The sequence below is a fragment of the Brachyhypopomus gauderio genome, chromosome 9, assembly GCF_052324685.1.
Source record: "Brachyhypopomus gauderio isolate BG-103 chromosome 9, BGAUD_0.2, whole genome shotgun sequence".
NCBI classification, from domain to species: Eukaryota; Metazoa; Chordata; class Actinopteri; order Gymnotiformes; family Hypopomidae; genus Brachyhypopomus; species Brachyhypopomus gauderio.
In genome coordinates this window covers 9915384-9927011 of record NC_135219.1, presented here as the reverse complement: position 1 = coordinate 9927011, position 11628 = coordinate 9915384, and the positions used below count along the sequence as shown (strand labels likewise).

The 11628-nt window shown below is 43.5% G+C and overlaps 1 protein-coding gene across 1 annotated transcript; it reads left to right on the top strand.

Moving 5' to 3' along the window:
- On the top strand, positions 1–8778 carry LOC143522951 (protein LBH). The gene is made up of 4 exons (XM_077016970.1): positions 1–289; positions 5656–5752; positions 7115–7280; positions 7506–8778. Exons 2-4 carry the CDS (start codon positions 5675–5677, stop codon positions 7553–7555), a joined length of 294 nt encoding a protein of 97 aa, XP_076873085.1. The 5' UTR covers positions 1–289; positions 5656–5674; the 3' UTR covers positions 7556–8778.
- The last annotated feature ends 2850 nt before the right edge of the window (positions 8779–11628 follow it).

The window sequence follows — 11628 nt, the reverse complement described above, 5'->3', positions numbered from 1 at the left end:
ACACACACACGCACACGCACAGGCAAACGCACACGCACAAGCGAGTGCCTGTCAGTCATTCGCTAAACGCAAACACCTCTCAACGACAGACGTGATCCTGTGTCTTGGTGACCGCGCATGAAATTACACTCGTTAACAAGTTTGCCGCGCGCGCCGATGTAACCGTGGGGAAAACGTCGCGAGCTGGGGAAACCTACTTCGTTCTTTTCCAGCTTCTACCCGGCGGGAAGGATCAGCATCCACGCGCAGCTGCAGGCTCTGGAAAAGGGAACACTTTTATTTTTTACAGGTAAGATAACAGAAGAATTACCTGTAAGCTAGGCTACACGCTTTGTTCACACGGACTGCGTAGGAAAAGTATGCTGCAAAACTTCAAACATCCATCTTATTGGTATTGAAAGATAATTTAATAAATCTATTATCCCTTTTTAGAATGACTGTTTCTACTTTCCAGAATACTACAGACTCACTCAGATCATTTGCCCTGACCAAATTTAAAATTTCCATCCGAAAAGTATACATTTAAAACTATCTTGGATACTTTAAACATTACATAATATCTTAATTGACATTGTATAGGCTAACATCTTAACTGATAAAGATCGTAACTGATCTTTGAATTAATTATGGCAGGGATTAACAATCACCAAGATTATAGATGCTCGCTGTAGTCTAGATTATTGTGGTCCTGATCTACTAGGAATGTCAATGATACGGCCCTGCTGTTAGGCATTAGTGTTTCCATCAAACAGTTTAAATGAATGCCTCACACCGTTGTCAGGTGTCATTCTGGCTATCATATGTCATTGCAAATATAGATTTTTTTATTTTTTCATGCAATTTCAAGACTGTGGTGTGGACTGAATTTTTCATTAGTTACGGGCTAATATTAGAGTCAGACTCCAGCATGAAATCTCAAGCATGGCACGTCACTCAGAACAACAGTCAGGCTTCAACACATCAGCTTTTTGTGAAGTGCCAGGTTCTCTCAGCTGTTTGTGTTGTCAGGGACAGTAAACAGATTTTGTCAAGTTCCTTCTGTTTACAAAGACTGAGCTTTGATTCTTGCATCTGCTCATGGGCTTGATGTGTCATCAGGCCTTTTGTGTATTGACTCGGTTCATTTGTCTTGGGTACTTATGTTTTCTTTAACCATTTCCCTTTATTCTTCTCTGAAACACACAGAGATAATGTTTAGTTATCTCGGAGGCACAATTCCACGTCATCCACTGGTGGATGACAACAGTGACCCTAGTCAGGACAGGATGCATGATTTCCCTGGATTTGAATAAGATTTTCCATACAGCTGGGGTGGAGGGAGGTGTATGTGTGTGTGTGTGTGTGTGTGTTGGGGTGGGGTGGGGGGGGTTCTGTCCTTGGACCCAGTCATGTTCAATTATTCACGATTCTTCTCTATTTTTTGCCTACCAACCATTAAGTCCTGCATAGCAACACCTCAGGGCACCTTTAATTGAAAGAAAACTGGGCTGTTTGTGGAGATCATTTACTCTTCTGTGAGTGAGAGATGACTTCTACTGTTAATACGTCCAGTAATAGAACATATGGACATATTGAAAACTGAATAACTGTTAAAGAATAAAAGTGATATAATGGGGTTTCATCATTTAATGGGGTGCATGTTATTATGTTTTAATTGAGACAAAACTAGTTGTTTACAGGCTCTTAAATTAGTCTTAATGGCTCATTTTTATTAAGCACAACTGGTCAGTGTCCATGCACTGTGAATGATGGTGCAATAGGCTCAGAAAACAATAGAATAATAAGATTATAGTGTCAAGTCACACATTCCTGACTCTCAAACACAGTAGCCCACACACACACACACACACATACACACACACGCGCGCACACACACACACACAGAAGCTTACACTTTACACTTTGCCTTTGGATAAACTAACACATCTGATGTTTTTGGGGTTGCTCCTCTGAAAATATTTTGATGAGCAAGCGAACGCTTTGTGTGTCCGCACACAGAGGCCTCTGACTGGGCCTTTGTGTCCCTATAAATGGCACCAAACACACACATGGCCCTTTGATCCCTCACTCAAACCCCCTTTGTTTCTGCCGCTCAGATTTAGCAGTGAAAAGGCTTGTATACTAACACGGGCTCGTGGAGGGAGGCACGTTTGTGTTGGCCACTGTGATCATGATAACAAGCATGAATAATTAGTCCATTCTCAAGCCACAGAGACAACACAAACAACTCAGATGCTTTCTTTCTGTCTTTCTGCTGTTCAGGTTCTGTGGCTATAGCAGCGGATCAGTTTGAATAGTGCCTTATATAAATATAAGGCACTAAATATATATATATATATTGTGACGCGCGGGCAGGGCGAAGGACGAGACACGGGAATCCTTGCTTTCAAGGCAGACGTCACTTTAATAACAAAGAGATTGCGCAATAGCGCACGAGCAACACACACGATTCACACAACGTGCAGACTTAGACAACGACGAGCACAGGACACAGCGCGAGCGCACATTAAATAGACAAACCACATTAGCCCCATGTGATTACGAGACGATTCACAGGTGATACACATTATCACACGACATACCCTTCACCACAGAGTTCCACAGACGCAGACAAAGCATGTGGACCACGTATACACACGCCCAAAGGGGAGGGGCCGGGGTCCTCAACGTGACATATATATATTACATACATTCTGTATGTATATATATCTTACTGTGGGTAGCTGTGCTGCTTGCTGTGGCGTTTTAACATGGTTTCATGAAAATCCCCCAATCACCTTAAAGGAGACAGAGGTTTTTCCATCACCCTTTAATCTCCTTTGATTTATATTACTGCTCTTTTACTTTTCTCTTTTATCTGCCCACTGAGAGCTCCCCCCCAACTCATCTCCAACTCAACCCCACTATCACTCTCTGGGAGCGTACTGAGCTAGACAGACACCCATATCGGTGAAGATCGGCCAGGATCAGCTCCTTGAGGACAATATGGGTTTCTCAAAAGAAAATCTGTTAAAGTGGAACTTATCTGTTCAGGTTTGCCATTATTTCACCTGTTACCTAAGAAGCCTGTGAGCTTATAAGATCAGCACATCAAAGCCCGCGGCATGCTTACGGCTTCCCGGTCGCCACCGTCTCTCAGATCAGCCTGAAGGAGGCCGATGTTATCCATGTAAATGATTGGCTGATAACACATCAGAGGTGGGACTGATGTGCTGTGTAAAGGCTGCATTTGATTACAATGGAGATTAGACCAGTGTAGTCATGAAACGTACATACTATAGTGACCCTTATACCGATACAGTGCCTTTTGTCTTTCTCATAACAAAATATTCAATATTCAGGGGTATGTTTTGTTTATTTTTTGTTGTTAATGCAAAAATAAAGGCTCTACTCAACAAACACCTTTACAAATTGGTTTAAATGTAAAACTGCCTAAGAGGCCCCTGCGTTGTCTGACGAAGATGAGGGTTCAGACCGACAGGAAATGATCTGTCCCATGTCACTGGATAAAATGATCTGTCCCATGTCACTGGATGAAATGATCTGTCCCATGTCACTGGATGAAATGACCTGTCCCATGTCACTGGATGAAATGATCTGTCCCATGTCACTGGATGAAATGACCTGTCCCATGTCACTGGATAAAATGATCTGTCCCATGTCACTGGATGAAATGATCTGTCCCATGTCACTGGATAAAATGATCTGTCCTGTGTCACTGGATTAAATGATCTGTCCCATGTCACTGGATGAAGAGCTTCCCTCCACTGATTCTAGATGATGCATGGCACACTTGGATATTTTCAGGCACACGTTTTGATTATGGTTATTTGCAATAATAACAAAAAGTAAAATATGCACAACAGCTCCAAAAAATACATCAATCTCTCCAGGGGACTGCAGCAGCAGGGGTTAAGTCCACTCTTCGTTATACACGTTGTGTCACAGGTCATCAAGTGTTCAAATGCTCTAATTTCAGCATTTCATTCAGCTCATTAAGCAACTGATATTATGATCAACATATATAACATATATATAACTCAATAAAAGCATTTTAAAACTGTGCATAGATTGATTGCTTTGGGCTCTTTTACTGTGCCATGTAGTAGCAGGAGGTCAGGAAGCTACACGAGCAGCTCCATCTGTGTATGTGGGATCAGTGTTGAGGCGTCAGTCTCCGGGACACACACACACATCACTGACATGTGACCAGCATGGTGCTGACATCACTGCTTGGTGTCAGCATCACACTGCTGATGGTTGTGTTAAATGAAGCAGTGTGTTATTGGTGTGATGTCAAGGATCAGTCACTAGGGATCTCTGTACCAATAATAAGATCACCATCAAGATTCAGCGTCACATTTGGACAAGGTGACAAAGGGTGATCTAGAAGTGACTTTACAGCACACTCGTTTAAGCAGTTTAAATTCCAGTTGCTGTTCTTTAAGCACGTTGAAGTGCTGGCAATGTAGAATGACCACAAAATAGTATTTCTTTCAGTGGAAACACTATTTAATTTAAGTGTAAGAAAAGCAGGGAAGAGGTCTGTCTAATTGTGGGGAATGTGGCAGGTTAACTAAGGGATGAACGGGACCTGGACAGTGGACTTTTCTAAAGGCTAATTAAACATCCACCAAGTCCATCTATTTGACACCAAACTTTGGATTAGGCTAAATAAAGTCTGTAGATAGTTGGAACTCCCCACTGCCCCACTCCAGTGGCAGGATGCTGCACAGTTATTGAGCGATCATTGTGAATTACCCCGTTACACGTGTGGTTACACGTGTGGTTACACGTGAGGAATGAGAGTTTTGAATGTGGCACTAACTGGAGTGTAAGCATCGGCACTGCTAGAATGATCATGCTGGCACAAAGATGCACCTCATTCAGTGATCAGTGAACAGGCAATGAGGCAAATACTACTGTAATTTACACAGAAGAATCAGAAATTTTTAATGCTCCGTAGGCTCTTTGGAAGCCCTCAGGCTCTGATTTAAGTGTCAGAAAATTAAATCCTGCACTTTATGTTGGTGGTGGCAGTGGAACACGTACAAAGGGGCATCCTTCCAAAATATAGGTGTTCATTGAAATGTTCTGCAGTTCATTCTGGGATCAGGAAGATGTAACGTCATGGTTCTTTTTAGTTCTTTTTAAAGGAATTGGGGATTGAAATGTTCCCCAAAAAGATCAGGGATGATTTCCACATCTCAAACTGCCCTCATTATTTGCTCTGATTTCTCATATTGAGATCAAAATATCTCATTCTCTGGTGTGGTTCAGACAAGAAACGCTTGGTAGGTCTCAAAATGATTTTTTGGATCCTGAGGCTGTCACCAACCTTGATGTAGTGCAAATGTAATTCCACTCCTGTTTGGTCATTGAGCTGATTTGAATATACAGCAACCAAATGGACGATGCCAAGACCTGCTTGGCCTGATGGATGTGGAAATGGGGAGGGATCTTTTTAGTACGCACTTGTTTAGCAATAAGCTGTCTTTGGCTTGTACAGGTGGCCAGGCTGAATCAGGACGTATCACATTTATAGGCAAATGAGAGCATGGATCCATGGCTTGTGTTACATGCTTACAGTAATGGCTGTAAGTACTCATACTGGTGCAGGAGTGGAACTCATGTCCTTCTCATCTCTCATTGTAGGCGTACGGTGCAGGACATTATGACGGAGGTGATGAACACCTGTGAGTCAGCGGTGGGTGACTACAGTGCCGCAGGAGACCAGAACATCTCTCTTCAGGTGTGCAGTGGCCTTACGGTGTATTTATAATAATAATGTGATCCTTCCTGTCTACACATAGATGTACACTCACTCCAAATACATGGCACCACTTCACTAGCAGGTATGAACATGCAATTCGATTACTTCATCACTTTTCTATTGCTCATGTAAATGTTTTAAATAAATGTTGGACTTTGAATCCATTGGTTTGCATTGATAAAATACCTTGAAATCTTGGTTACTTTATGTTTCCTTATAATACTTTGTTTATATGTTACATATACTTTATTACATTTCTATAGCACTCACTTGTAGTTTTTCGATGTAGTTTTTTTATTGATTCTTTCTTGGCTGCATATAATTATCACACACAAGATTACTCAGCCACACTTCCGGGATTCTAACTATAGAACTTAGTGTATGTCTCACCAGCGAGACATACTGTCATGGTACACACACAAACACACACATACACACTCACACACAAACAAACACAGGGCGCTGGGAGCTGCCGGGTATCTTCACTGTCTCTGCACTCTTCATCTCTCAGGCTCCCCTAGCACCCTTGCGAAAAGCCGGAAGGTGTAAATTTGCCCAGCGCCGTTCTCTATCCACAGGATCTCTTCACACTGCACGCACATCTCTTCTGCCTGACGGCTGTCAATTTCATGCAGATCTCATTGCCCCAGGATGAGATGTGCCCACTCATAAAGATTCCTCCTGGCGAGCTCGGCACAGACCTGAAAGGTCACCGTCCTTTAAGGAAATGATCGTCATTACCTTGCTTTGGAATGTGGTGTGGAAGATTGCTGCCAGTACACATGGAACTCTCTCTTTCTCTTCCCCCCCTTCTCTCTACTGATGCACTTTAGGCATATTCACGCATGACGCAAGCTACTTCTCACTCTCCCGAATGACAAACAGGCTGGTGGCAGGGCAGTGGAACCTGTGCGTGGTGTGAGCTGAATGCCATGCGTCTCATTTCAAGAGTCTTGTCCAGCAGCTCTTTATAGAGCTTTTGGAGTACTGCGCCATGGGAGTCTTTAAACATGTGTTTATTCCTGTCCCAAGCGATTGCCCCGGCAACAGCCTTCTTGAATGGCCATAATGGACATACATAGATATTCAAAGCAGCGTGGTGAACTCTTCAGGGCAGGATGTGGTCTGCAACTGCCTTATGCCTGTTAATTGGCGTTGAGAGCTTTCAGCAGTGTTTGTACGCCTCCACGTTCTAATGAGATCCTGCCACTTTAAGCACTTGATAATCTAAGCGGATATTTTGGTGAAATATGGATTTGGCTCTGCTGAATGTATGAGGACAAATCACGAGTCTAGAGTAGCTCCATGAAGTGAGTGACTGCACGCGCTCCTGTGTTGCAGATTTTCCCAGACTCTCACGAGCGATACCCCAAGCTATCCAAGCGTCTGCCGTCCATCGTGGTGGAGCCCACCGAGGGTGGAGAGGTGGAGAGTGGTGAGCTACGGTGGCCTCCGGACGACCTGAGTCCTACTGATGAGACCAGAGACCACCAGGCCCAGAAAGCAGGTTCGATCTTCCAGCAATCCACCTTCTTCTTTCTAGTGGAGAAATGAATCAATGAGATGTGTTTGGTTGTACAGGCTGCATGCATGTTCAGGAGGAGAATGACGTAAGAATAATTGCCCTGACAGTTATCAGGAACATTCAAGCAGGGAAGGGATGATGATGATGATTCATGTCTTACAAATGCACAATCGTTTTATAGAGAGCGGTAACAAAAATGTGTTTCAGGTGAGGATCCGACAGCAGACGAGGAGACTGATAGAGTGACAGCAAACTGACGGGAGTAGCTGGCGTCAAATCAGTCTAATACTGTGAACGTCTTCGTGGTGGAAAAGAGCAGGCAGGAGACTCCTACAGTTAGGTCTGACTACAGCATCACCCGCACTAGAGCCACCCACCTGTCAATAGACCTCCAATCCAGTAGGGGGAGCTGAGGCCTGAGAGACTTTGCAGAAATAACTCATGTGCCAAACTCTAGTGGTAGCCAGCTACTGTGATTGAGTTGTACATCCTTTTCCAGTACATAACGATTCATCAATAATGCTAACATTAGAGTTCATTTGTGCCTGGTTTTTAAACGATGTATTGACATTGAGGTAGCCTATATATTTATTTGCCTTGGACCAAAGTCTTAAATATTCAACCCCGTTAATCTATCACACACATAGCTACATACTTTATGATTTGATGTGTAATACAGAAAATATAACCTCTGTATGGCCATCTCATGTCAAGCTGGATTTCATGAAATGTGGATATATAGTTCTTCTGCAATAGTGCTTCACAAATATAGATTACTATTAATATGTACAGTAGATTATATTTTACAGTGTGTTTTGACCCTTTTAATTGTTCTAAACCAACTGTAACATGGTATGAGATATATTACCTGACCATGTATTCTGTTTATTCTTTAGACAAATTTGCATGCATTGCTTGACATTAGCATTATTTTATCCTGTCTAGCTTCTCGTGCTGCCATGGATTGTGTTTAAGGTCTATTGTTAAAGTAGCTGTCATAGATATGTCTGTGGTTGTCTACTGTCTACAATCACAGAGATGTTTGTGGCTATCTACTGTAAACAGTCATAGAGATATCTGTTGTTGTCTATTGTCTACAGTCACAGAGATGCCTGTGGTTGTCTACTGTTTACAGTCACAAATATATCTGTTTTGGTCTACTGCACACACCAGAACTCTTTCAAAGAGTATTGTGTATTTTGTTTTCTCTTTTATTGTATATTTTTTATTTTGGTTTGTTCTGTTTTGGTTTTGGGTTGTGTTTTTTTTTTTGCATGCATGAATAATTCTATCTGGGCCCATTGTTCCAAAGTCACGTAAGCCATCTCTGAACTGTTACATTTATAATAATTATCTGTTACAAAAATGCAGCACCTTGGGTAGATGTCTGGAAAATGATAGCACTGACGGTCACTTTCTACTGAGGTGCTTTCTAGCCTGGTCTGATGATGAATGAACACATTAAAGGCACATATGCTAAGACATCTCAGTGCCTTCCTGTGGATAGACGTCAGGTGTGCGCTGGTGGAGGCTGCTGAGGCTGCTGGGGGCTGTCGCTCGAAGGTAGTGTTGACCCAAGCTGTGATTCTGGCTCTAGCCTGCAGCAGCTGTTCTACACTTGGAGGCCAAAGTCTGGCAACTCTCCCATTGAGATCCAAAATGGCCACCCTCGTGATGCTGGCTGAATCCTAAATGATCCGCCATCAGAGATACTGTGTACTATATATTAACTTCCTAAATAGTGAAGAATTTTGTCTATAAAGGATCTATTTCACACAGCTACTTTGTTTCAGAGTTGATTCATCCCCTTGCCAGTATTCAAGCACTATCCTGTAAGAGATACAGCTAAGCAGCCTTTTGGGATGACGGGAGGTGGTGTTCATCTGTGTGAGAGCTGGAGGCCATTTCAACTTGTTCCTCACGGACAGAGGCTCTCCCTCGACAGAGCCGTGAGAGCCTGCTGTCACACAGAGAGCAGGTGACACTCGGTAGGGGGGGCACCAGGCACTCCCGTGTGCAGGCAAGTCGAGTTCGAGTTGTGCCCTGACAGCCCAGAGTTGATTTTCGCTTCTTCTCGAGAACTCTTCCATCAGTGTGACCTTTTTTGAGGGTGCTAGTTCTGAAAATAAACGCGGCGCTCTGGAAGGAAGCAGGAGTGGGATGCCTTTTCCATGGAGACTCGCTGCTCTTCTCCTGTCCCTGGATAACACAGGCTGCTCACACGAGGCCAGCTCTGATTTATGAGTGCCTCTACACATGCTCACTCCCACACACACACACACACACACGTCCATTCTCAAGCACCTACGCTTGCTCACCCACACATATACACATGCACATACACACATTCGCACGCATGCAGCCATACAGTCTTACTCAGACACACAGACACCCTACACCTTACTCCAGTAACACCCAGTGAGCACGCACACACACACACACACACACACAAAGACAAACATCTACACACATAGAGCCACACATATACTGTCAAGTCTGTGTCGAGGTTGAACAATGACAAGAGGTAGGTGGAGACACTGCTTCCTCATCCTTCGGCAGAAGTATACCGAGTGCCATATATGCACACTATAAGGAAGCCTTCTTAAAACAAGGTATAAATAATCCAAGACCGAATATAAATAATCTGGACTGTGAGGTGTGATTCGTCAGCCCCCACCACTTCCTGTTTTAGCCCCCTATTCCAGGCACCCCAGCTCTGCCGTTTGCTTTGCCGAGGTGGAGGGAGGTTTCTGAGGCCGCACTGCTGAGGTGTGCCCCCCCAGTTTCCTAATGTACCAACCACGGGCCCACTGCTGGCCTCTCACGGCTCCCACTGCCTGCCTCCAATCTCATCTCTCTATTAAGGCTCATTGCACTCTCTCTCTCTCTCTCATGCCCTCTCTTTTGTCCACCGGAGAGCCCTTATGATGCACTTGTCTTCTGGCATTACTTTGAGCTGCTGTGTTGCCACGGCAACCACCTTGTCATTCAAGCCGTGGCGTGCAACATAGCAGGCGTCCCTCTGCCGAGATTCTCTGCTGATTTGGACTGTTATTGAAATGTAAACCGACGCGTCTCGTCACATTAGCGGGTGTTATTCTCCATCTGTGAGGGCAAAGCAGCATCGCGGCTCTTTGATTGTAGTGTTAGTCTCAGGAGAAGCTTATTTCTCCTTTGAAGCTGGAGTGGTAAGTTGCAGCCAGGTGATCCACCAATGGTGTCTGCGGTCTGCTGCGGTGCGTATGCTCAGGGGTTTCTCCTGAAACACCAGCCAGCACGGAAGCACGTGTTTCTCAAGGTTGTCTGCTGCTATGTGGAATCAGTGAGGATCTAAGCGTTCCATATTCTGACTTCTGACCCAGTGTTCCTCGTTCTCACACACACACACACACACACACACACACTATAATACTATGAGCCTTCCCTCTTCTATTGCCTATGGAAACCTTCAGTGTATCTTCACTTATTAGTGGTTACTGTTGTTTAGCATCTATCTCCATGTACCAAGGAATCAATGAAGACAAATAAATCAATTAAAAAATAAAGACTAAATGATATTGAAAGATTGTCACTGTATGTTGTGTGAACTGGAAAACGTGCCCACCATGTACATGTGACCTCCAAAGAAATCTCTGCTTGGATGATTAGTGATATATTTAGAAGTCAAAGCCTTCTGAGCTTCTCAAAATGAATCAGAAATATTGCAGAACAATGCCAGATTCATATACTGCATGTGTGATTTGAACACAGTGGATTTGACTCTTTATTATTGTGTCTATTGGACATCTTCCTAAACTTTGCCACCAGTGACCCGTCCTGACTGGGACACCTTGGCAGCAGAGACTTACACCTGGTAAAACACTGATACTCACTCCTTGCATTTATAGGGAATCTCACAATGTAATTTACCCCAGCTGAGTGAGAGAGAGTGAAATGGAGAGCGAGATTGAGAAAGAGAGAGATGGAGAAAGACAGAGAAGAAAAAACAGATGGAGAAATGGAGAGAGAAGGAGAAAGAGACACTGGGTGGGTGGCAAAGAGCTAAGGCAAACTTTAAAAACTTCAAGTAAAACCTCTGCCATTTTTGTTGTTTCTAAAAGAACCAAAAACCCAGTGAGAAAGCCTGAGTTTCAAATTCTCACCAAGGTTCTTGACTTCATTGTAAAGTCCACCAACGTTTCCTGTGTATTCTGCTTTTGTTCTCTTTATAGCCACTGACAAAAAGGTGAAAAGGAGAAAATTTGACACAGCAATATAAGTTCTAAATTTTTTTTACTAATTTGAATTTGTAATGGTGTGTGTCTGTGAGTGCATGTGCATGTGCAGAAAC

Bases quoted from the DNA above. Each gene is read 5' to 3' on its own strand.
- LOC143522951 (XM_077016970.1), top strand. From the start codon at position 5,675: ATGACGGAGGTGATGAACACCTGTGAGTCAGCGGTGGGTGACTACAGT. The intron at 5,753-7,114 runs GTGTGCAGTGGC...CCTGTGTTGCAG, and splicing joins ACCAGAACATCTCTCTTCAG to ATTTTCCCAGACTCTCACGA. The intron at 7,281-7,505 runs GTTCGATCTTCC...AATGTGTTTCAG, and splicing joins CCACCAGGCCCAGAAAGCAG to GTGAGGATCCGACAGCAGAC.